Source organism: Anser anser (assembly GCF_964211835.1).
Source record: "Anser anser genome assembly, chromosome: 4".
Lineage (NCBI taxonomy): Eukaryota > Metazoa > Chordata > Aves > Anseriformes > Anatidae > Anser > Anser anser.
In genome coordinates this window covers 53,701,833-53,726,765 of record NC_139724.1, presented here as the reverse complement: position 1 = coordinate 53,726,765, position 24,933 = coordinate 53,701,833, and the positions used below count along the sequence as shown (strand labels likewise).

Below are 24,933 nucleotides of genomic sequence, written 5' to 3'. Positions count from 1 at the left end.
TGAAACTTAATTTTTGAAACTACAACTTAATGTCTTTTCTCAAGTTGAAGTGAACAGTGCTGTGGTCCAAATTGCTCAACAAGAAAGACAATATCGAACAAGAAGTAATGACAGACATAGAATGAAAGTGAGGGGGAAAGTCAGGAAAAGAAAAATTGGTACAAAACAAAGGGAACTTCTCAGCTGTAAAGACACAAGTGCGATATTTCCTGTTAAATTTCCTAATTCCTAATTAAGTTTGTTTGTTTGTTTGTTTTTTCAGTATGGCACTTTTTAAGCCATTAAATTTTAGGAATAAATAACAGAATAACATTCTATTTAAATTAAATTAAGGCCGGTCTGTGAAAGACAATTTTTGCAAAAACAGAACATAAAATTTAGTGTTATGACACTAAAACGACACTAGACAGACGGCAAAACAGACTCCAGAAGTGAATGTTTTGTATGTGTGTACATTCAGTCATTCTTAAGTTACAATTGCTAAGGAATAAAGAAGCTTTCCTGACTACAACATGGGTTTGTCATCCTAGGCCAATTTAAGAAGCATATAATCTTGAAGACACATCAGAAGGTGTTTTTTTCCTTTGCCCTTTTTGACATTTAAGTTTTGTTGAGCTAAATTTCTGATGGTCTTCAATATGTATTTCCATTTTGTTGCTTTACCTAAATAAATCTGTGCATGTTAATGTTTTCCTTTATAACAGAGAAAATAATCTCATAACAGTTAATTTACAGGGGCCACCTTTCAAAGCTTTAATTTCAGTTTAACATAAGTGTGTGCTGGTATTCTAACTACACATTCGAGAACACCCAGTAGGCACACTGACTGTTTTAATTCTCAGTGCTGTTTACCCACAGAGTGTCCTCCACCTGCAGAAGAATGGTCCCCAAATAGCAGGTAGTTCTCGTGCCTGCTTTGCAGCCACTTTAGCATGAGATGAGTGGTTGCGAAACTAAATGAAAAATCAGGTTCTGCGTCTTCAATTTGAAACGTGTTAATTAGCCTAAAGTCTTAGCTTGCTTGTAATTGTTATGATATTAGAGTCCCCATCAGCTGACTCTTCCTTCACTCCTTCCCTGTCAATACATTTCATTACACATTCTCCTGATGCTTTCTCGAGCCTTTTCCAATCAATCTTCAAGTTTAATTATCAAAAACCAGAAATGAGGCTGATTGCGGATGTTGATTCCAACAGCCTCGGTCACAAAAAAATATGTCTTTTTGCTGCTAAAGAGTAATTAAAAGCATCTGGGAATGATTAGAAACTTGAGCAGGTGGCTTGTGTTTCTGGAATCCATGTCACCAGGAGGGGGAACCTGTGGCACATCCTTGCGAGAAAACCTGGAGTTAAAATCACAGGAGGCTATAGAGGCTAAAAGGCAAAGGCATAGGCATAGGCATTCTTCAGGTCCTTGCTGTGTCTTATTTTACTAGATGCCACTTCAACAGAGTAATACTTGATTCACAGACCTCTAACCAGGCACAGAATCGTGTTTGCGTGGCTGTCTGGCACAGATCAAGTAAAAAAAAAAAATCAATATTAAGACAAGGGACAGATTAATGAATGGAGCATTAATCCTTTCCAAGAACTTGCAAATGGGGTATGCTACGTGTTACAGAGTGAGTAGGAGACTTGTGCTTTGTGCTATCCAGCTCAGTCCTCACATCAACGTTTCAGATATGCTTGTCCTTGATTAAAGCTCTTTAGCTTTAAAGATTAATGATTTTTGAAACTCACTTCAAAGCTGCTGCATTTTAATTTGGTACTGCTTGCAGCATGAATGTTGGGGTGCATACAGCTTTGAAGAAGCTCCCTTTTCGCCTTTTTACATGACAGGGAACCAATGACATCAAAACACACGGTTACAGCCTGAGGCAGTGTGACAGTTAATTTTCAGGTTGCATCACTGCTGTGCGATGTGACCCTGTTAGTAATGCAGGACTGGGGCACGTCCCGCCTAGGCTCTGCGGCCTCATGATTCCCAGTTACATCACTAAGGCATGGCGCTGGGCTGCGTGTTAGTGCTGCATCTTGCTAAATGGATTTGAAAAGCCAGTTAGGCCCTCAGTGGGTAGAAGACTCCCTGGAGCAGCATTGCAGCGAGCATTAACGTTGTTGCTGTTTACCACTCCGCTGGGAGCTGATGGGGAGTGTGGTCTATATGGTGCGTGGTCTATTTAGAATCATGGAATCACTAAGGCTGGAAAAGACCTTTAAAACCATCACCCTACCACCACTATCACCAACTAAACCATGTCCCTAAGCACCACGCCCAACCTTTCCTTGAACACCCCCAGGAATGCTGATGCCACCACCTCTCTGGGCAGCCCATTCCAATGCCTGACTGCTCTTTCTGAGAAGAAACGTCTCCTCATTTCCAACCTGAACCTCCCCTGGTACAACTTGAGGCCATTCCCTCTATGGACCACACAGGGTGGAGAAACGAATGCCAGGCCTGGTGGGAACAGGGGGCTGAGGGAATGGCATGGCTGCGCTGTGTGACACAGGGACACGCAGGAGGCGAGACCCTTGAGCAGGAGGGTGAGAGGGAGAACCCACACACCCATCCCACGTTAGTGTGAGGCGATGAACGCCTGACGCTGTGCTGGTGTCACGGATGTGGGGATGTCACCGGATGTGGGGATGTCACTGTGCGGGCCTTAGCAGCTCGGTGCCGCCACCACCACCACGTAGCGTAGGCCTGTGGTGACATCTCGCCATGTTGTGCTTGGGGCACTGCCTGTGTCCGTGTGGGGACACCCGCCCCACCCAGCCCCACAGGGAGGCGCGGGGCGTGTTGGGGGGGGACAGATGGCGACGGCCACAGCCCCCCCACCTCATAGCAGTGCCTTGTGACGTCACGAGGCGGGCAGCGTGACGTCACGGGGCCTACATTCCCCGGCAGCCCGCTGGAAGTGACATCAGGCCGCATCCGGGGGAGGGCCGCGACAGGACGGGCCGGGCGGCGTGCGGGGAGCGCTCGGCTGTGGCCATCGCGGTGGGTCCCGGGCGGGCGGCGGCGGGGCCGGGGGCCGAGCCCTGAGCCCCGCGTCTGAGGCGCTTCTCTCCCCGCAGGCGCGGCCATGGCGGACTCCACGCAGAACGGGCCCATGCAAGGCGGAGCCGGCGGCGGGGCCGTGGTAAGCAGCAGCCCCCGGCCCGGGCACAGCAGGCCGCGGGGCAGGCCCGGCCCCGGCCCCCTCGGTGGGCTGCCTCGGTGGGAGCGTGCTGGTGGCGTGCGGCTGCTCGGGGGCGGCCGGGTTTAAGCTCGTCTCGTGTGGAAGTGGCTGCGTGGTTGGTGTGCGAGGCGGTGCGGGGCGATAGCTGCAGCTGGGGTTAATTTGTGGTCGTCTGTCTAAAAGGGGCTGGCTTCCAAAGCTGGCTCACGTTTGGGAGGGGTTTCCTGGTGTGAATGGGGAGCTCCTGGCAAACTCAGGCACAAAATGAAGCACGCAAAAGGTGGAAGCAATGATAGGCGAGCTGGGAGGAACACAGGTGGGGGAAAAAAAGGCGATGTTTTGACACTTTTCTTAGGCATGCAATTGCTTCAATATGCTATTTTTCATTAGGGCCCTTCTGGTACTGGGACCGTCTAAAGGCATGAAGAGGACTGTGGTTAGAAGAGCTTAACAAGAGAGCTTCTACATTATTGAGAGCTCTTGTTTTTTTTGAAGCCAGGATTATGTAGCTTAAAACGCTGCCATTGCTTCTGATGTAGTTATGCTAATTTTAAGTCGCTCCATCCTTTTTCCTTTCTGTAAGGAGGGTGGTGTTTCTAGGCCCAGTTGCATGAAGTACATATTTATAACGAGCCTTGGAGCAACAGATACAGGAGTCAGTCAGGCTTAAAGACCTTGCATGATAAGTTTTTGAAGTTGACTGCTCAGCGAGGTTGGTATGTATAGAAGCCATACCTCCATGGAAGATCTTAACACAGTATTCTGTTGTAGAATGCAAAGGAGCCTTTTGATTCTGAGGTGGCCTAATTATTTTTGATCTGGTTAGTAAAGTCGTATAAATCAAATATCACACAGGATGAAAATAAGCCCTTTGCTTCAAGCTATGATTTGATTCAAGGTTGTTGAAAGAGTTGCAGCTTAACACTGAAGGAAGAACGTTCAGTATATGCAAATATTAAAATCCCATCTTCTGTGGGAGTTGGTTTTCTTTATCATTTTGTTTTCTTCTAATGTAGCAATTTCTGATGGCTAACAAGCTGGATACAGCAATGTGGATTTCCCGCTTGTTCACGGTTTACTGCTCTGCTTTATTTGTCCTGCCTCTTCTAGGGTATGTACTTTAATATTGAAAAACAGTATTTAAAAATTTACGAAGTAACTGTGCTCCATTTGCATAGAGTGGTTTTCATGTAAGGATAAATTTATATTTAGTTTACTGGGTTGGTTTATAAGTACAGCTTTTGTTAAAGATCGGCTTAAAACACTTGTTGATGTGTTTAGAAAATGTGTTGAATTATAAAGTATTGGCCACGGTTTTTTTTTTTTGTGTAGTTAACAGAATTGAGTTGTTTTAGCTTTAGCATTGTCAGGAAGTCAGTATTATCAATGTTTGAGTTTATTTTCGTACTAGTTCTTATGTACGATAATGGAAGTACTTCAGGTATTGTGCAATTGTGATGCAATTCTCAAGGGTGAAAGACTTCTGAGCAGGGGCTTGGTTCTTATGGTAACATCTCCTCTGATGATTTGCAGGTTGCATGAAGCAGCAAGCTTTTATCAGCGTGCCTTGCTGGCAAATGCTCTTACTAGTGCTCTCCGACTACACCAAAGGCTCCCGCACTTTCAGCTTAGCAGGGCATTTCTGGCCCAGGCTTTGCTGGAGGACAGCTGCCACTACCTGTTGTACTCTCTGATCTTTGTGAATTCCTACCCTGTTACAAGTATCCTTTGCTTGTGTCATCCTGGTAATGTTTTTAAATATCTTAAAAACTGGATTCTTTTCATCACCTGTTCTATGATTTGGGAAAACTAATTTAAACTAGAATGTTTGCTTTTCATAGAACATACTCCATGTAAAATAGGAGAGGCTTATGTCATTGATCCAAATTCAGGTTAATCACCTCTGTAACTAGTGCACTAGGAGCCAGCAGTTTGACTTCTAGTATTTTCTTTTCCTGAGACAAGTTCAGTATATTTTATGACTAGTCTCACGTGATCCTTTAAGAGAAGTTGATAGCTTTCGTTTATTACCAGTACAGGGTTCATGTACAACTCTTTACTACAAGTAGGGCATGTAAAGATGCAATTTTTCCATAATAGGTCTTTCAGATACATTACTAGGCAGATGAAGTCTGCAAAAAGGACTTACTCCTGTGGCTCTTCAAAGCTGACATTTAAGAAGTAGCTCTTCTTTGTGCCGTTTTGTATGTGTACGCTTAATGTCCTACTCTGGCAGAGGAATTTCTGTGTTCTTGCTCTCTAAGATCTGAACTGCTGGCAGCTGCATGTTCTTTAGTGATGAAATGCATTTTACAGCCTCTGTTTATAAAAATGTGGTGATTACATAATATGATAGATTTTAAGTAGTAGCCTTACGTGTCTTTCATGTAGAAAGAATACAGTTCAATGAAAACGCACGGTGTATAATAATGGAAGTTGTACTTTCGCATATGTGCATACACAGTGATTTTAAAGCTGATAAAAATGCATAGCAAAGAAAAGATGTAAGAAGAAAAAGGCACAGCTATAAATACAGTCTTAGACATAGACATGTCTTAATCAAGTATTACTCATTCCAACCAACCTCTTACAAAGAGCCATCACTTGTGTGTTAGCATAATATCGTGGAGAAATTATGCACTTCTGCAGCCTTTAATTTTCCTTATCGCTTGCTTCAGTGAGTATTTTCCCAGTTCTGCTATTCTCTTTGCTTCACGCTGCCACATACACAAAGAAGGTTCTTGATGTAAGTATGATATGATATATAATTAATACTGTTGGTGTGTTTGGGGCTTATAAGCAGGCTTGGGAGTTGTGGTTATGGTTTCCTTCAGCTATGTTAGAGGAGTTAGTGAAATTGCAGTATGGAATCTCAGCACAGAATTTGAAAAGTCTTCTGGTTTGTTTTTCTCCTGCTATGACTTGATAATAATATACTGGAGTTGATGCTAATTATTTTTCTTCAAATGGTTTTCTTTGAAGGAAGCAACTACTGTGTAACAGTGGAGTCTAAACTTCTGAATGTCTTTTCAGGGTAAACTATATGCTATGAAGTTGAATGTTCTGTATCAGTCGTAAAATACCAAACTTCAGGGTGAGGCTAGGAAGCTCAGTAGTAGTTGTCAGGTGAACCTACTGCTCAGTATTCAGTCTTCAACAGCTTTATATAACTCCAACCTCCAGTTTTCCTAACTAGGCCATATTGCTACCATAGGCACTTCATCCTAGCAGACAGAATAAGAACAAGGCTGGTGGCTAGCTCTATGTAGTTGAACCTAAAACGGGTGGATGAGGGATTTGCAATGCTTTATGTTTTTAATTGAACTTCGTGCTGCTATGATTGCTGAGATTGTTAATGATTATCCTAATAGGGGTTCTATGCTGTCAGTGGTTTTCTTTGCAATACTAATCTCAATCCCTTTAAAGGATCTAGGCTTAAAATGCTGAAATGAGTCATAAATGGTAAATGTTAATATTTTGATTTCTTTTGCTAGAGAAGATCAGTATAACTTGTATGTTTTCTGGCACTTTTTTCTTCTTTAAAGGCACGAGGTTCAAATAGTCTGCCCTTTCTGAGAAATCTTTTAGAGAAACTGAATGCTAATCAGCAGAATATTCTAAAATTCATTGCTTGCAATGAAATTTTTCTGATGCCAGCGACAGTTTTTATGCTCTTCAGGTAAGAATCATCATAAATATTTTTAGAATTAAAAACTTTCTACACGAGTATATTTTGCAGTGAATTCTCTGTGGCTTACAAGGATCTCAGTTTGTGGTATATCTGATCAAGGCTTGAACTTAGTTTATTTGATTCTTTGGTGTTGCAGTTGATGCATTGTGAAATCAAACAGCACTCCATCTGATATAGATGGGCATGGAAAAAAAAAATTTCATAGCATGAGTGACATTGTTGGATTGAATCCCAGCTTTTCCACGTCTATAACTTAAGCTTACCTATGTAGTTCAGTAAGTATAATTTTGGTCAGTGTAATCGAATATTGATCTTTAGCCTCACTGAAGGTGTCTGTTTACTCTTATTTTTGGTTATTGGATCCCAGAAGTTTAAGTGGCGTAGAATTTCATTGTGCTAGAAGCATACAAGCAGTAGTGGGTTGTGTTTTCTCCCATGTTACTTCTCACCAGAGACCTTTGCCTCTTTCTAATTCATTATTTTTTGCCCACTGTGTCTATGTGCAGCCTTTTGAATTCATTTTAGGGCTCTTAAGATTGCAACTTCAGTAGGATTCCAACGTGTACAGAGATATAATGACCTGAAAATCACTGAAGTTTGAGTTACTGCCTTTTAATATTTGGAGAGGGATTAATGCCCTTTGTTCTATGCATGCCATAGCACAGTGAGAGCATTTGTCCTGAGTGGTCTCAAAGGCAGTAGAAGGGGGGCTTTATTTTCCTGGAAGTTGACAGAAACATAATTTGTCTGTGTCTTATGATATGTCAGCTGAACCCTTCAGTGCTTCAGCCCTGATGGATTCTATTTCACTTTAAGGCAACTTACCAACTGACAGATACTTGAATGTTTAGATACTGGATACAGACAGTGCTTTACAATTTTTGGGAGATCTGTTTGGTTTTTTTTTCCTCTATGGAGAATTTATCATGTGAAGTGTAGCTACTTGATAAGCTATGTAGTAGATACTGAAGCTTTTAAGAGATCATATACCAAATGTTAAAATAGTATAAAGGTTAAATGCAACTATAGTGAAAGTTTTTTCTTCAAACAGCTAAGCATATTAAATTGCTTGTAAATACTATACAGATGAAAAACTTCTCCCCTGCCCTCATAGCCAATTTCCCTTTTCACTTTATTTTTTGTATTCTGGCTAAAGATACTGTTCATATTTGAAGGAGCTAGCTACTGGTGCTGTGATGTAGTGTACAATTTGTCGCAGAATTTTAATATTACATTATATAAAGAAGCTTCAGTCAATTAAACTCAAGGTATTTCTGTATTTTGTGAATGGTTTGTAGTACTGTCACATGCATGGAACAGCAGCTTTGTGAGGTATGAAGACCTCATTTCAGAGTAACTAAAACAGTTTGATATGTTTAACTTTTATATCTCAAAACATAGTTTCCATTGTTTTCTGAATTCTTAAAAAAAAAAAAAAGAGTATAAATGTGGTCCAGACTCTAAAAGTGCTATGCTTAGGGCTGGAAGAGCTCACTGTAACAGGACTACTACTGTCAGTCAATGTCCATGCTTGTCCAGCATGAGTTTTCTTAATACTAGACTGGCCTCACTGTCACTTTGGTTAGTCTTAGTCACCAGAAGTGAGGTGGATAGAACATTTAAATATAAAACAAATGTGAAAACTGTAATACTTCCTTTCTATAAGTCTTTTGCCTTTGTAAAGGCATGGTTATGTGTGTATTTTGTTGTCAGATCTAGATTGTCTGAATAAATATGGCCCTAGCCTGGCTTTTTTGCGCTGAAATAGTTTTCTTGCTTTTATTATGGGAAATCCTGACCTTTTTAAAACCGGTATTAAGCTCTGCTTCTCTGTTCTCTTTCAGTGGTCAGGGGAGTCTGCTCCAGCCATTCATTTACTATAGGTTTCTAACATTACGCTACTCGTCTCGGCGAAATCCATACTGTCGGTAAGCATTAAATTGATTTTGGAAGTTAGTATTTAACGGGGTAGTGTTCAGGCATTCAGAAGTTTTTCTTTCTGTAATGGATGCATAACTCTTTAATAGTAAATGTGCAAATGGTAACTGTAGAATATAGAATATACCTTGGATAGCTTTAAAAAAAAATAATAATGCCAAAACCCTACCACACCTGATTCAAGGCCATGCTTATTTTATGTAGCTGAACTTTTCTGGAGTGTAGTACCATCGTGGAATAGGAGTTTTCAGAACATGCTTGCATAATTAAAACTGTGCTTTGGGAGAAGAAAGTTTGGAAGAAGAAAGTCTTTTTCATTGTTCTGCAACCACTTATCAGAAAGACATCCTTATTTTTAGATTCCATGCCTATCTAGGACTAACCATACGTGAGAACAGACGCTTACAAACTTGTTTGATATACATCAACTGAAGGAATAAAAGATCTTAAACATGTATGATCTAAAACATGTTAACTACCTCCTTTAGATTTGTAAATTAGCTTTATTATAATTGAAATAAAGCCTTATTGATTAGCATTGGTTTGACCAGCTTCTATTGCTTTAAACTTTGAAACTCTAAATATATCTGTGAAGATTTGCTCAGGTCAGTGCTTTCTTGGGATTTTTCTCATGACGAGCTTTGCATAATGTAAGATTTCATGAACTTACTTTTCTAGTCTGATCACTGCCTGATTAGAAAAAGGCTTGATAAAGTACCAAGGAAGCAGCTTTGGCTGCTGTGGTATGCCAAGACAGGTCTGAGAATCATAAGCTTGATTGTCTCCTATTGCCTACTATTTTGTAAGAAATCAATTGTTCACTCTTATGTGTATTTTTTAACAAGTCTATGAACGTAAGTTATGCACTAAGAATAACTTCATAGAATCAGAGAATGTTTTGGCTTGTAAGAGACCTTTAAGGATCATCTTGTTCCAACCTCCCTGCTGAGGCAGGGACACCTCCCACTAGACTAGGTTGCCCAAAGAAACTGTTCTCCCAGTTGTTTTGATGGTATGTCTGTAGTTTTAAGTGAGGATAGTATTATAAGTTTTATTTCTCAGGTCCGTCTCTTTAAGAGTTGGTTCTGGAGTGCAGTGTTCTTGCATTCTCGTGAGAAGCAGCACTAACACACCACTTCCATTGCCTCCCAAATTCTTACGGTACTTCTGAAAAAGCACCACTCTTCTCTCCTGCCTTCCCCCAGTGTGGCTGTTTTTTTTTTTTTTCCTTGAATGTGGGATTTTATTTTTCTGCTGTTTCCATGTCCTCCAATGGAAGTGGCTGAGTTAAAGTTGATTTAAAATCTTAATGTTTAAAGGACAAGAATTCTGAAGCTCTTGCAAGATGCTGCAACACTGAGTTGATGTTTAGAACTCGCTAACTAGCAGTGATGTGTTTTTTTTAAATTTATTTAGAAAATAAGTGACCGTAGTCACTTATTTAGATAAATTAGAGTTAGATTTAAGGTTTAGATTAGATTTAGTCATTTAGATGTTAGTTCTGGTGAATGCTATAGCATTTTAATACTATGTTTAAGTATGATTAAATCTCTTTGTTTCAGGACTCTGTTCACCGAGCTGAGAATTGTTGTTGAACACCTAATAATGAAGCCCTCATGCCCCGTTTTTGTAAGAAGACTATGTCTCAGCAGCATTTCCTTTATAAGCAGATTGGCACCAACTGCTGCATAGCCGAATTTCAGACACTCATCTATTGTGAACATTATGAGCAGCTGGCACTTCTGCTGATGATTATAAATTCCTGGTTTTACACTGATCTTACTCCAGGCTGTATAAAAATGTGTATATGCTTTTCTTGGAGATAATATAAAATTTAGCATATCAAAAGCAAGTCATGGAAACTTAAAATTACTGTGCTATATTGCTAATTGGTGTGTGTGGGGGGGAAGTAGCTGCATTATATCTAAAACATGCCCAGTCTTACAGAGTTGTTTTCTAGAAGTCATGAGTTGTTGGACATTGATTAAAAATTTTTAAGTCTGTGCTTCGTAGTTTTATGTTGACTGGAAGCATCGCTACATACAGTAGGACGTCTCCAGTAGGTAGCACTGGTGCACATACCTATGCAGTACACTTTGGACAGTATTCTTCTGCTTACTAAATGTATCTGTAGAATTACTTTGTCTAAATTACTATATTTGGTGTAAAAATATGGCCCACTTTGAATTTAACGAAACGAATTAAAGACCATCATGCTGGCATAGTTAACACTCTTTCTGAAGGAGAGCCTATTTCTGTTAATGTTACTTAAAGATAACCCTTCCAAGCTTTTACCTTGTGGTACTTTTGCATTAGGTTGTTGGGAGAAATCTCAAGACTCTGACCATGGAAAACTCAGCTATCTTGTCATAACAAGATGTTTTACCAAGCCAAATTGCTGACCTGGAGGCTTTTCAGACAAAGATGTAATGCTTAAACTTTTAACCATCTCTTAAGTGAACTAATCAATGTAAATGTAGTAACTTTTGGAGAATCATTGCGGATGTGTTCTTGTGTCTACACAAATGTGAGACTGTGGTAATTCAAGCATGTCTACTCTTTAGAAAATTAATCTGTAGCTAGCTTTATATAAATTGTTCTTCCAGTTTCTGAGACTCATCATGATGGGAAATTTGCATAAAGGATTGCACCTATTCAGGCAGCTATTGAAACAAATGGCTGTGGGATTTTTTTGGCCTAAATCCATTTTATGATGCTGCCTTCAGATCAGTCATAAGTACAGAAGTGAATATTAAATTGAGTGCTGATTATGCATTCACCCAACAGCTGGAAGGTAGGTCATGGAAAAAGAATATTATCTGTCCAAATACAATGCCCTTCCATAAATCCAAGGCAAAGTATTTGCCTAATCTTCTGTAGCTTATGTTAATATTCTAATTACATACAATTAAATGGGATTCATTGGCCTTTTGTAAAAATAGTAAAGTACTGTGCTTCACTATTCTCCCTTGGTCGGAGGAGTCTTACATGAAACACTTCTGCAAACAGTCTTGATGCAAGGTATTTTTCTGTAACTATTGAGTTATCTTTTGTGATGTGGATATCGTTCAGCCTTTTCAGTTGTATTACTGTGCTAGTTCAGAGACGTGTATTTATGCCCTTATATCATTTTTTGCTCAACCTCTTGGTACTGATAAAGACCTGTTTTTTGGTAATTGAATATGATACTCTTTGAATTTTCATCTTGCTCTCTGAACATGATTAGCTATTTATAGAACACTTGCATACTGCAGAAGCAATTGCATGCAGTACTGCTCTACAGCTGCTAAGACTTGCAACAAGTTTCACTATATGTATATCCTGTAACTTGAGGATTTTATAAAAGCTAAAATTTCTACTACAAATAAAGGAGTGTTAAATGTAATTTGCTATGCTCTTCAAGCTTATTTTCTGTTTAACAGAACATGTTGATACTTGAACCTGGAAGTTGAGCAGAATGCAGTCCTGTGCGTATGTGGGCATGTTCTTATTCCCGCCTGGGCTCCTGACATGAGACATAGTCAGCATCTTGTGCACCTCTAAATCATTTTATCGGAAATTTTTGACTTCTAAAATGCAAAACTTTGACACTTTATTTCAAAACTTAACCTATGAATAAGCACTGTAGTAATGGTATCAGAGCAGAAATCTAAACCTATTTCTGACCATTTCAAGTCTTCAGCACTGTTCTAGAGCCTCTTTCATGTTACATAATATGTTTGGGTGGTGACATCAGGTTCCGTTCAGCCCTCTGCTGATTTCTAAATTGGTTGTCTAAGATGGTCCCCCATACTGGGGATGGAAGGCAAATAAATGCTTTGTTAATTTCTCTAAGGAGAGTGACATGTTTCATCTGAGCCAGTTCTTGTGGTCTAAGACTGCTGTTACAAGTGTGGTCTACTGTTCCTTTAACTCTATGCAATTATTATTAAATTAGTGTAAATTGGATATGATGTATTGCAACTGTAACTGAAGGATGTTAAGTCAGATCCAACTCTGAATAGGCAAGGATGTTTAAAAGGAATAAGTGAATGAGATTGCAGTAAGTAGAGAGTTGGAAGACAGTGTCATGAAGTAAGAGTTTAAATGTAGATATAGAATCTTTTGTGCAGTTTTTCTTTAAGTGGTACTAAAAATGGATTGAGGAGGAATATTTTCATAAATGGAAGCTAATTTGTCTGGTATTATATTATTGGCTTTGCCAAGAGCTGCTTGACAAAATTGAGGCCTGGATTTTGCTTGTGGCCTGTTAAAACTTACCTGACTGATGTGCCACAAAAATATGGAACAATGGGATAAGAAGAACTTAAAAGCAAAATAAATTGGGCGACTGACTTGCACTCTGCATCAACTTTGATTTTATTTACTGTAGCCTTATGCTGCCTAAGTGATAAGACCAAGTTTATTCAATGCTAGCAAAAACATGCTGTCCTTGTGCCTGTTTCGTTATAACTGTGACTGTTTCTGTACTAACAACTAAATTAGCACATGAAATGCTGGTTATGTCCTGACAGCTCGAGCAGCTTGAGATTTTTTTTTTGTGTTGCTTTGCTGTGAACAGCTAGCTGTAATGCGAAGGCTGTAACAGAAGTCACAGAAATTTTCCAACTGACTGTAAAATGTTTGTGTCCCCCAAATACAAAGCAGAAGAATTTTTGTCCTAGTGAAAGGTTGCCTACCTGATACAGTAATTGTTTCCACTAGTATAAATCACACCGGTCATTGTTTTTATCGTCTTAAGATTTCATGAGTCAATAAGTCGGATAAGTCTGTGGGCAGACCCACCTTTTGCTGCACACAAGCCTGCTGTAGAAGTGATATTCCAGCATAACGCTTGTCTGTTCTCACCTGTAGATAAATAAAGCATCAGGACCAATTGGGGCTGTTGGGAGCAGCTATTGTCAGTTGAAATTCCTTACAAAGTAATCCCCTAGTGCATCCATCCTTTCCTTTATTGTCTTTTAATTTTAATCTTTCATCATCATCTTTGTGCTGTCAGTCTTATGTTTTGTTCCATTCATAATAGAAATGCTAACTGTTCCATGATGGATGTTCAAAGGGAGCAATATTTGTCAATATTTTAAGTTCCATGTTAATGAACTTTATTATAGTCATGAACCAGTATTTGTTCTGACGTTTTTTGAGCTGCTGTGTTGGACCTTTTTATCGTTAGGCACCTTGCAACATTTGCTGTACAGATCCCTTGTTAATAAGTAAGTAGTGTTGCCCATTTTACAGACAGGAACTGAGATGTGGGAGGAAAGTTCGCTTGCCTGAGGCAATACAAGAGCTCTGGCAGAGCAGGGGGAAAAAAAAAAGTTGGATAAGCACTGGGGAGACTGATTTGTTTCTGTATCATGTATGACTTGGTCCTGTTTCCAAAAGGTACCATACCTTGCAGGGCTCGGATTAAGGGTGGTGAAGACGATTGAACTAGAACAGCTTCTATTGTCAAAAATTGCTTCCTATGTGCAAGAGCTAGGTTTGGCCCTGGTGTCTTCCTTCTTCTGCTGAGGGAAGAAATATGTGACAGAATGAGATCACGAGTACTTTTCTGTGCCAGATATTAATGGGGTATGCTGATCTGTTGCAGTTGTCTATAACTTTTAATTGCTGCAGTGTATGTATTTGTGGCTACAATTATTTATATAAAAATAGATCGGTATCTTTGTAATGTAACTTTTAACAGGGTGTAAGTTTCTTTAAAAAAAAATCACAGGAAAAATCAGGCCTTGAGTTTTAAATCATCTTTTAAGGATAGATCCTTAAGCAATCCTTTATTGCAAAGATGCATTATCAGTATGGATAATGTAATTGAATTTAATCTTAAACGTGGATTCAAAAATAACCTTTTTATAAACTGTCAGCATTACTTATTAACTTTTCTGCAAAAGCTATGTCTGTGATAATAGCAGATATTGTACAGGTAAGGGAGTTTCATTGCTTAGTTTGGTGCCATCCAGATGGCACAAACTTTTAAAATGAATTGAAAAAATCATCTTTTACTTGTATTCAAGGACTGAGGCACAAAATGCTAATGTAAGGCTCAGAGGGGAAATATAGTTCTCCTGCATATTTGAGAAAATGTGAAGCCCTTTCAAGAAAATCTAATAAACATAATAATAGCAGGCTGCTGACACTAAGGAAAAAGCACCTCATTCGCTCTTTCTTTTATGCAGCGATTTACTGGTCCCTACTGATTTTCAAATTGGATCACTGCAGTAAATTATCCATGCCAGTACCTGTGAAAGAAAGCACTGGGATCCATATTTGTTTAGTGCTGTGCTTAAATCAGCAAGAATGATGGATTTGATGGTATGAAATTGGAAATACCAAGGGCTTTTCCTCAGCGAATGAGCAAGTAACTCCATTTATAATTTATTGTGACCCTTTTTCACTGTATATGCTTTGTATGTCAAATATTTATTTCAAAACAAATTAAATTGTTTTCTGTATTGATACAGCTATGGTTTTGTTGATGTTGTTGAAATCAAATTGTATAGTTTTTTTCTGGATTTAAAATACTACCAATGTTACATTGCAAAACTGCATTTGTAGTTTTAGTTTAGATTTCTGTGTTTGAGATCCTGACCAAAAGCTTTACATGCCAAATGTTTTAGGTGTGTTGGGTGTTTTGTTTTGTTTAGAACAGAGCAGGATGTAGTGAGTTTCTGCAGTTTATTTAATTTTCTGGAGAAAAATGTCAAGCTGCGTATCAAAATGAAAAGCTGATCCCTGTTTTTTCAGTCACTAGAACCATTCTGCTTTACACTTGTTATATGTAACACCAACTTCTGTGAAAACTTACCTGTGTGCTCAGTTTACTGCTATATTTCAGTGCAGGTGTTAGAGCAACTTAACTGTATGTTTGTGTTTTGGCAGGAGTCCTGTCTTGTTCTGTGAATCTTCAGATAGATTACTTGTGTGATATAATCATAGACACATAGCTAAATAAGAGCAACTGCTGATCTGAAATCCGGTCTCAGCTAACACTTGATTACTTGGAATTTTTATCTGTTGAATAATATCTTCTGTAAAAAGTAAGCAAAATCATGAGCCAATATAGTTAAAAATGTGACTGTTACCCTCTTGTGGGTTAGACTTAGCTCATTTGTGATGGCATGTTAAACAGCTGACTTCTGTTCAACCCCAGCTCAGATCATATGGGTTTTATTTTATCTAGGCTAGTTCTGGAGAAACACCAGTGTAGGTTATATTCTAAGGAGTCACAAAAGACCTTGCTTTTAAAAGAGAACAATGGTTAATGGGAGTTCATCACCCTTTATCCTGAGTTCCCTGTGCTTGACCCTGATACCTTGCTTGTGAGGCAAGTGTTAGAGCAGTCCAGATTCCTACCTGGGAAGAGGAAACTGGTTTCCCTGAGAATAAGTGAGGATCGTGGTATTTTTAATTTGTGATGTGTGTTTCTATGAATCTGCACATTGGTGCAGAAGTGAACATCAAGAGCTTGTTGGATGAAGATGGTGCATCAGTTGGTCAAGATATTTCGTAGGAAAATCAAGCTGAAAATGAGAGATGATGATGGTGTAGGCTAAGTTACCAGTAAGGGTTAAAGCAATGTCAGCTCTAGTTTTCATGAAGCTAGGAGGAGAAGAGAAAAGAATGGGGAGAAAAATGAAAACAGGGAAGAACTCAGTTCTGTATAATAGAGGTATGGAAGTCCTGTGGAGTGCTCTAGCTTTCACAAACCCTAAATTACCATTCATGGTTTTATGACATTGGTATCCTCCGGACAGTACTTAAGTTTTCTAGCTGTAGATGGGCTAATTCTGTATTGAAATACCATTGGAATAGCATCTTCAGATTGCCATGTTGTACGAGAGCAGGCAGGCCGATCTTGGTCTACTTAAAATGGAAAAAGCTGCTGTGGGGTTGTGTTCCTGTCCATTGTGTTTGAGGCTCCTGTAGTGGAAAAGCAGAGAAATAAAGTTTTACTGTGGCCTATATTACTGCTGGGCTTCTTTGCTTTTTTAAGCTTTTCTATTTTCTTGTTGCTTTGTTACCTTTTTATATTGGTGATGTAGACGAAGATTATATATGTGCACATCAAGGGTTTTTGTCCTGGTATATGTTTGCTTCAGTGTGCAAAGACAGGTACAGAACAGATACACTTTAACATTTCTGAATTTGCATTATTTAGATTCACATATTTTGTCTAGAAAATCTGACCAAACTGTGTTTTGAAATGTTTGCCTGTCGCAGTCATTTTCAACATAATTTCTTTCCACTATAGCAGCTTAAGCTAGGGTCTGACCAAAGCTGTCATTAGCTAGGGTGTAGCAGTTTTTTGTAATAGCATGTGGGAATCTGAAGTTGACTTAAAACACATTTCTGAATTCTAGTGTGTCCATGGGCATTATAACACTGCTGGAAGTGTATAATAAGAGAAAATTTGAAAGCTTAGATAGTATAGTTATAGCTTCAAGCATCAGTTTAGCATGCATTTCTGAAGTGTCTGGTGGTTCTACTCACACTTCTAATTCTTTCATTTTTTACCATCGCTCTTTGCAGCCAAACAGCTTGCTTACCTCTGCCCCGATGTTTATGTGCTGCAGATTGATGTTGTGTATGTATACTTAGAGCAGCAGATAAGTAACTTAATAAATAAAACGTAGTATTTTTATCTTTGTTTCTCATTTAAATATGTTCATGCACTTTGCTGTTTGATTAAAAAGAGCCTCTGCCAGTCTTCTCTTTGCAGAACATTACACCTTTGTAAGGGAAATATTTCTGTAAAGATACTTGCTCTGTGTAGGAGTTCTAATGTCTTTGGACATTCAAAAGCATTAGACAAGCTGTCTTCATATTCCTTAAATCAATTTTTTTCTTAAAATTTTTTGGGGGGGAAAAAGAGCCATTTTGCTTTTAAGCTGGTGTTTGATTTGTTCATGCAAGATTGCATGACGTGCAGTAACAGGAGACTAGGGCTGATGATACTGGAAGCTTTCTCCTGTCTCGTGTTCCTATGCATGTCTGCATATAACTATTCAGATAAGAGTAGCTACTTCAACAGAGTGAGTATTATATACCTAGCACTGTTTGTTTTGTAATTTTAAACTAGTTTTCTGCTTTAGGATGGAGGTAAGTTCTCTTCCAGAATGGCTGGAAATTTTACCTGACTGATTCGCTCAGCTGAAGTGCAATGGAATTGTTCTTTCGTGTGCTAACTTTATTCCAAACAACTGACCTCTAGTGGCTGCCTTGCATCTGTGAAGCAAAACACGTTAATGTGCACCTCGGGTCTATTGGCTACACTAAAACTTTTTCCTCCTGTTTCTCAAGAATGTTATTTTCATGAGTCATTGCACTTTGGTTTCACAAGTTTCTGCTTTCCTTATGCGTTAGAAAGGAAATCAAAGGAAAAATGAGCTTATGGTTATGACTTTTTAACTAATCAGTCACAAGCCAAAATGTTTGACACAATTGTTGGGAAGCTAAAAGGCCCTATGATCTGAGAGCATCCCATAATATTCTAAGGTTCTAAAACCTTTACTGTCAAATCCTTGCAGACATAAAGCACAGTAATTACATTAAGCAATAAGGAATGGGGATTCTGCTAGTCTATTGCTTCTTTACAATCGGAGTCTTACCTACGTGTGTAGGTGTGGGATTATTGATACAGGAACAGTGATCTTCCCACCCCCATTTTCTCAGATAACCACTCAGTGCACACTTCTGGATATACTTGGCATGGTTATAGGTGCACAGCTGTCTGAATCTTTCCCTTTTCCCTGATTTGATTATAGCTGCGTGCACTCCAGTATAAGTCCCAATGATTCTTGTTTAGGCATGCAAGTGACCCCATTCACCAGTGGGAGAGCAAGTTCTTTAGAAGTGTAATACTTTCCTTTATAAAAACTATATTTAAAGAGTATTAAAAGAAGTGTCTGTGTTGGCATGTTAAATTCTTGGTTTTTAATGCAAATCCACCTATTATCATTTACTACAACCCCTCCTCTGGAAGATCTGATCCAGGCTCACTCCTGGTGAGCACCAGTCTCTGACAGGGCCCTGAGGGCCTCACCAGGGTGGGGGTGCACTGCTGCCCAGTTCTCCAATGTGTACCAACAACAGTGGCAATGGAGGGTTCCCAAACGATGAAGAAGCACCTGTGCTGTCCTGATGTCTTGTGCACTAAGTAGAGGACCAAATGATACATCTGCCTCCATGCTTGCTGTCAGTCTCCATCCCTTATCTCATCTTTCTCCTATTTTGGTATTCCTTCCTTTCTTTCCCTGCCCTATCTCCTGTTGCTTTCTGCTCTCCTTTCTTCTGGAACTCCGTTTCCACCCCCACCCTACTCTTCCTGTACTCCCGTTTCCACCAGTTGTGCAGTACTGACTCCCACTTTGCCTCCCAGAAAATCAGGCCTGTGCCACCTGGAGGCCCAAGGAAATGAGGAGGAGGTCATCCTGTGGTGTGAGGGGACCGAGAGCCTCTCCAGCAGCAGGATGACCCAGGAGCAGCATTAGGGACCTCTCGATTGTTGCTGGGTGCAAAAGGACTGGTGATTGCAGCTGGATGAAGTTCAAGAAGCTGACTGCTGGTGTTTAGGTGAATGAACCGCATGTGAATAATTACAAACTCCTGTCCACATGCAGGAAACTAAAAATACTTACTTCTAGTTTATTTTGATCTTTGACCTAGTGGCAATGAAATACTTACAGACCTGGAGTAGTACAGGACTTGGAGTGGAGTTGTAGATTTGTCATGTTCTGCTTCAGAAGAGCCATTTCCCCCACGCACCGACCTGCCACAAAATATATATATTTTTTGATTAATTTAAATATGTTACCCAGAGAACTTAAAGGCTGTCTGGGATCACTGGATCGACCCCTTTCTGTATTCATACATTAAAAAACAAAAACAAAACAACAAAACACACACACAAAAACCTATGAGTACACAGTTGGTGTTAACAAAATATGAGGAGGATCATAAGGTACAAAATCAAAACAGTCTCTTCCTTTTAAAAACACTGCCTGTGTGTTTTTCATTTAACATATCAATGTTATGGGAATACCACTGCTATTTCTTAAACTATATAAAGTCCTTACCTCAGCTCTTGTGGCTGTTCTGAGGTCATGCAAATCCCCTCCACTGTACTTGAAATTGTTAATGAATTTCAGAGTCAGAAATATTCCAACTGGCTTTGTTGCATCACTTCTCAAATAAAGAACGCTAAAATCCTTCTCTGTATAGTAGACTTCTCCAAATCACAGACTTTTTTTTTTTTTTGCTAAGCAGTAACATTGGAGAATTTCAGCGCAAGGTCACATTGTAGCTTCAGTAATTCAGTCACTTATCAACTTCTTTTAAACGAACAGGAATGCAGAAGAAACAGTTTCCCAAGGTCTGTATTTCGGTTCAGTTATCTGCCTTTATTTAAAGTTGCTTACAGCTAAATTTTGCAAGCTTCTTGTTGGGTTCTAAATCTTAAAAGGGTTGTACTACGTAGTCCCTGTACTTTGTGAATGGCTTTGTAATGCTGTAAAGCAACTTAAAATCTTTAGAAGTCTTTACTGAAAAGGTAATGTGCTTTATTCAACACGGTTCTAATATTATTGTGTGTTTTCTTAAACTGGCTTGACTTCATAGCATAAGGGCTTAAAATAGCTACTGAATAACTTATTCTCTGTGGAAACCTTAGGATGCAATTCCGACTATACTGAAAGAAAATGTTGCCCCCCCCCCCCGTGAGAACCACTATCTCACCCATTCACTATGGCTGTATCTAATATTTTGTCATAGGTAAAAACTTGTTTAATACAGTTTAGATGTATGAAAACATGTAAACAGTTCCCTATCATTTGGAGGTACATTCATCAGTATAGGTTCACTTGGAGCCCTTGATCATGTAAATACCAGTAATATCTATTGTCTGTGCTATTCTAGCTTTGTTATTTTCCTTCCTGATCCATATTCATAACAACAAAAACATACAAGGTAAATTCAGTTGGATAAAAGAATATGAAATAGTTTACTAATCCTATTTGTTCCTGGATAGGAAACTTAAAAAAAAAAATTAACCTCATTTTTTTTTCCCTGTTAGGCTCTTGCCAAAATAACAAGCAGCCAGCAAAACATACCTTGGTTGAATGTGGCTTACTGACTAAATTGGTGAATTGACTCCACCTTTGTAACTTTACAACTTGCAGTTAATTTAGTATTTAACTCAATTGCTGTACAGCTGGTAGGTAATGATACAGCATCAGTTGCTCCCGATTCACCTGGTATGGCTGTGATTGGGCTACTGGGAAGATGGGTGTTAAGTTAATTATTTCATGAAGTATTTTACTTCAATCTGCCTCCACTGAGTTTATAGGAAAACGTACATTGGCAATACCAATCACTTTTTGACTGTTAAAGAAGTTATGTGCCAGTAAATTTAGTTGAAAATCTAATTGGGTATGTTAAAGACAGGCATCATAATAATTCTCCTAAGTGGTCAAATGCTTTGTGGATTATCGGATACATTAATTATCAAAACTCCCTGCCAAGCCAACTGACTCCTGGTGAGTTTCCACGTTCCTCCCAGCATGCAAATGAAGACAAGGAAGCCGGAGAGAGTTTGTCAGAGTCACGTAAACGATTACCTAAGCTATCCTGGAAAATCTTCAAGTTGCCAGAACGCTTTTTATGAGAGTGTGTAATGTGGTGCCGGTGAGGCTAATTATATGCTTACATTAACAATATTCACGGCTCTGGAGCCAAACTCCGGCTGAGAGCAGCAGCAGGAGGCGGCGCAGGCAGACACCGTCATCACCTGCCGGCCGGCCAGCCGCTGGGCCCTCTCTTTGGGGAAAGAAGCGGGTTTTTTATTAGATTGTGCTTTATTAGCACCGACCAGGGGGGTGTGTTTTAAGGCAGAGCTAGGGGTAGAGATGAGCGTTTTCGCATAGAAATCCTGCAAACTTCACGTAGAAATCTTGCAAACTTCACACGGAAATCCTGTAAACAGCTTTAGCACACGTGTTTAATGTTGTGTCTGTAAACAAATCCACCGCACGTTCCGCACGCTCCCGTCATCTCTTTCCTATGAGGGTAGCAAGGAGCGCTCCCGGGCTGTCATTCTGCCCCAGCCCGCACCCCTGGGCGCCTCAGCACAGCTCGGACCCTCGGCCAGCAGCACCCCGAAGGGCGTTTTGGGGAGCCCAGCTCAGCGGGAACGGCCAAACCCTGCCGGGGAGAACCGCGGCGCTGAGGGGAGGCCGGGCCGGGCGCTGAGGGGAAGCCGGCGGCGGCTCGGCGCAGGCGCGGCGGGGGCGCCGGGTGAGTCAGCGGCGGCCCCGGGCCCCGCCGCACGTCCGCCTGCTGCCGCCTCCGACCGGGCTCCGGAGGAAGAGGAGGAGGAGAAGGAGGGGAAGGAGGCCGCCGCCGCCGCCGCCGGTTTCTCCGATGCGAATCGCCGGCCCTTGTGCGGCCGCTGGCGTGCGGCGGGGAGCGGCCGCGCTCCGCCCGAGGTCGCCGCCATGATGCCGGCGCTGGCCGCCCAGCGGCGGGGCTGCCGCAGCCTCTACGGGCTGTACCTGCGGGGCCAGGCGGCGCCGCTCCGCCGAGCCTGCCACGGTGAGTCCCGCACCGCACGGCCCCGGGGACCCCTTCCCTCCTCGGGCCGGGCCCGGCCGAGCCTCCCCGCAGCGCTCCGGGGCTGCCTGCCTGGGCCTCCTGCCCCCCCCCGGCAGCGCCAGCCCTCGCCGGGCCTGGGCTGGGGGTGGGAGCCCAAATTTTCAGGAGTTAGGCGAAATAAAGCCCTGCTTTGTGGGCTTTATGGGGGTCCGCGAAGCGGGCACACGCCTCTCCTGCAGGCCACAGAGCCCCTGAAATTAAAATTCTGCGCAGATCTCGTAAAGGCGCTTAGGTTGCATCGCAGCAGCGGCTTTTTTTTCGTTTCTTTTGCCTGTGTAGAGTAATAGGAAAAGCGTCAGCTAGACATGCCGATAACCTTCCCTTAACCAAGGGCTATGTTGGCACCAATGCTTAGGGAGCAGCAGTGCTCACGTTGTGGCAGGTGTTCACTGCAGTCTTTGTGAGTTCCCTGGGCGGCATCCAGGTGATTTCCTGGGCTTTTGCCGCATTGGCAACAGTTTAGAGTTAATAAGAGTGTATTTGACTTTTTTTTTTTGGTGACATCGTTTTTCTGGAAGGTTCAAGTCAGTGCACGCACGCACGTAAATGCCACAATATAAAGGATAAAAGTAAAAGGAAAGTTCTTTGTACCTTCATGGGATCCACAGTTATCTGAAATGTGGCTGCTTTGTTGAGTAGTGCGTTATTCATGCGTGATTAGTCATACTTTGTATGACTTGATTTACCAGCATTGCTTGATATATATATTTAATTTCTTATTCTTTTAATGTATGCTTTCCAAAGCAAATAGTTTGCCTGCGGCATGTCAGGTTGGAGGAGTTACACTGAGTGTCTGCAGAAGCTGCCCAAAGCAAGCTGCTCGCTAGCACAGGTTGGTCTGTAGTGCATCCAACTCTGCTTTTGGCCTGTCTTAAAATTGAAACTGCCTCCCCAGGGTGACCTCTCATTTGACTTTTTACACACTTATATTGTAATTTGTCTGTTGCAAAGACTGTAGAATTTTACATTATTCTGCATTAAAGGGCTTTGTACACCATAACGTACTTTTGTGGGTAACTTCTTTAGCACGTGCTCTGAAATTGAACCATGTATGTTACACGTTTTATTAATAGGTAACATAGTTTGTACAGAGGGTACACAGTGAAATGAAACGGCAACACTGGCTAATCCTTTTGTAGTGGTTTGTTTGTTCACTTATAATTTTATTTGAAGATCTTGAGGCAGTATGACTAGAAGAGTACTCAATATATCAGTAAGCCAATCTTAATCAAATAGCTTAGTTTTTTTTTTTTCTTAAGATCATCTAGAGGTATGTAGCAGGTTGTATAAAGGGGAAAAAAACTGGCATTAGATGGGATTTTAAAAGTGGATGTTTAAAGGGAGGCAATGGAAGTGTACTGTGTTTGTGTGCCTGTTTTGTAAATCCTAAACACGGGTAAAATAAGCACAGGTCAGTACTTAACCACTAACTTTCTATAACCTGTGTTGGTGTTTCTGGGCCACTTTCCCTCCATTTTCCTTTCAAAATGATAGTCTGAAAAGTCTTATTTTCCTTCCCCCTGTTAGGATGGCAAGCTTCAATGAAAAGTGTGAGTCTGCCATGTATTTTACCATGCAATCGCCTGCCTGTGCAGTTGATGAGTCAAGTGAGAGTTTATACCTCCAATGGTCAGAAAAAAGATCTTGGATCAGAAGATAAAAATGTACCAACATCTGAAGAAACTGTGCACAAAGTCGGAACAGGTAATACTGGACTAAAATCAAGAAATTTTTCGTATAAATGTAAAAAAAAAAAAATCATGTATGTAACAATTGATACTTTTTTAATTCCACTGTGTGACACTACAGCTGCAGAATTCTTAGCATGTTATGCTTCTTGGCATCTGTATATTAATTTCAAATGCACAAGTGGTAAGGAATTCTGAAATTTATTCCTTTGTTATTCCATTATTAAAAAGATTTAAGTTTAGAGTTAATCAAACTTAGTTGTGATGATAAAAATGTGTGGATGTCGGCAGGTATTAGATAGTAGAAGGGATAACAAAGGGAATGCATCGCTTTTCTTTTGCCACTTTGATTGCTTACTTGAATTTTTGTTGTACTATTGCAGGTTTGTTGTGTTAAATGAACTAGTGATAAAGATTGAATGAGGGTGAATACTGAGCACTTTGACTTCTCTGCATCAGGCTTTAGGTGACTGCTGAAAGGAGGTTGAGCTGTTTCTCCTGCTAGACCTTTCTGATGTGACAGCTGTCACACCTGCAGCATTCACATTAAACACTTGATATAATGGACATAACTTGACCATCCTTGCAGCCAATCATGTTCTTGTCAATCTTGTGCTAGTTAGGTGTTTAAGAAATTTAGAACTGTCTTGTCCTTGCTCCGTCCTAGCATCCTCTATTTTTTTTGTGCTTATTGAGTGTAGGACTGCATAGATGCATCTTTGAAAGACTAGCATGCTCAGGAGATTACAGATGCTTTTTAAAAAAAAAGCTTGGTGTGCTTTTGT

The 24,933-nt window shown here is 40.4% G+C and overlaps 2 protein-coding genes and 1 long non-coding RNA gene across 6 annotated transcripts in view; 2 read left to right on the top strand and 1 right to left on the bottom strand.

Moving 5' to 3' along the window:
• Window positions 1-2,857: 2,857 nt before the first annotated feature.
• On the top strand, window positions 2,858-12,195 carry TMEM33 (transmembrane protein 33). 2 transcript variants are annotated; one of them, XM_083834971.1, is made up of 8 exons: window positions 2,858-3,000; window positions 3,078-3,142; window positions 4,198-4,292; window positions 4,715-4,902; window positions 5,860-5,927; window positions 6,727-6,860; window positions 8,717-8,800; window positions 10,373-12,195. In XM_083834971.1, the coding sequence occupies exons 2-8, from the start codon at window positions 3,086-3,088 to the stop codon at window positions 10,500-10,502; spliced, it is 756 nt and encodes a 251-aa protein (XP_083691097.1). In that variant the 5' UTR covers window positions 2,858-3,000; window positions 3,078-3,085; the 3' UTR covers window positions 10,503-12,195. The 2 variants fall into 2 exon arrangements, with proteins under 2 accessions (XP_083691097.1, XP_083691098.1); XM_083834972.1 differs by lacking the exons at window positions 2,858-3,000; window positions 3,078-3,142 and adding an exon at window positions 3,343-3,497.
• Window positions 11,603-21,841, bottom strand: LOC310899036. Of its 3 annotated transcripts, none has more exons than XR_014583931.1 (3): window positions 19,889-21,841; window positions 19,501-19,581; window positions 11,603-16,906 (listed from the first exon to the last, which is right to left on the bottom strand). It is a non-coding gene; the product is annotated as an uncharacterized lncRNA (long non-coding RNA). The 3 variants fall into 3 exon arrangements; XR_014583932.1 differs by having other exon boundaries at window positions 20,921-21,841; XR_014583930.1 differs by having other exon boundaries at window positions 19,501-21,841.
• A 106-nt stretch (window positions 21,842-21,947) lies between these two features.
• The window catches only part of SLC30A9 (solute carrier family 30 member 9), a 38,267-nt gene continuing 35,281 nt past the window's right edge, over window positions 21,948-24,933 (top strand). Inside the window, exons 1-2 of the mRNA XM_083834970.1 lie at window positions 21,948-22,400; window positions 23,988-24,164. Coding sequence (XP_083691096.1) covers window positions 22,304-22,400; window positions 23,988-24,164 — 274 coding nt within the window. The 5' untranslated portion in view covers window positions 21,948-22,303. The remainder of the gene's footprint in view (window positions 22,401-23,987; window positions 24,165-24,933) is intronic.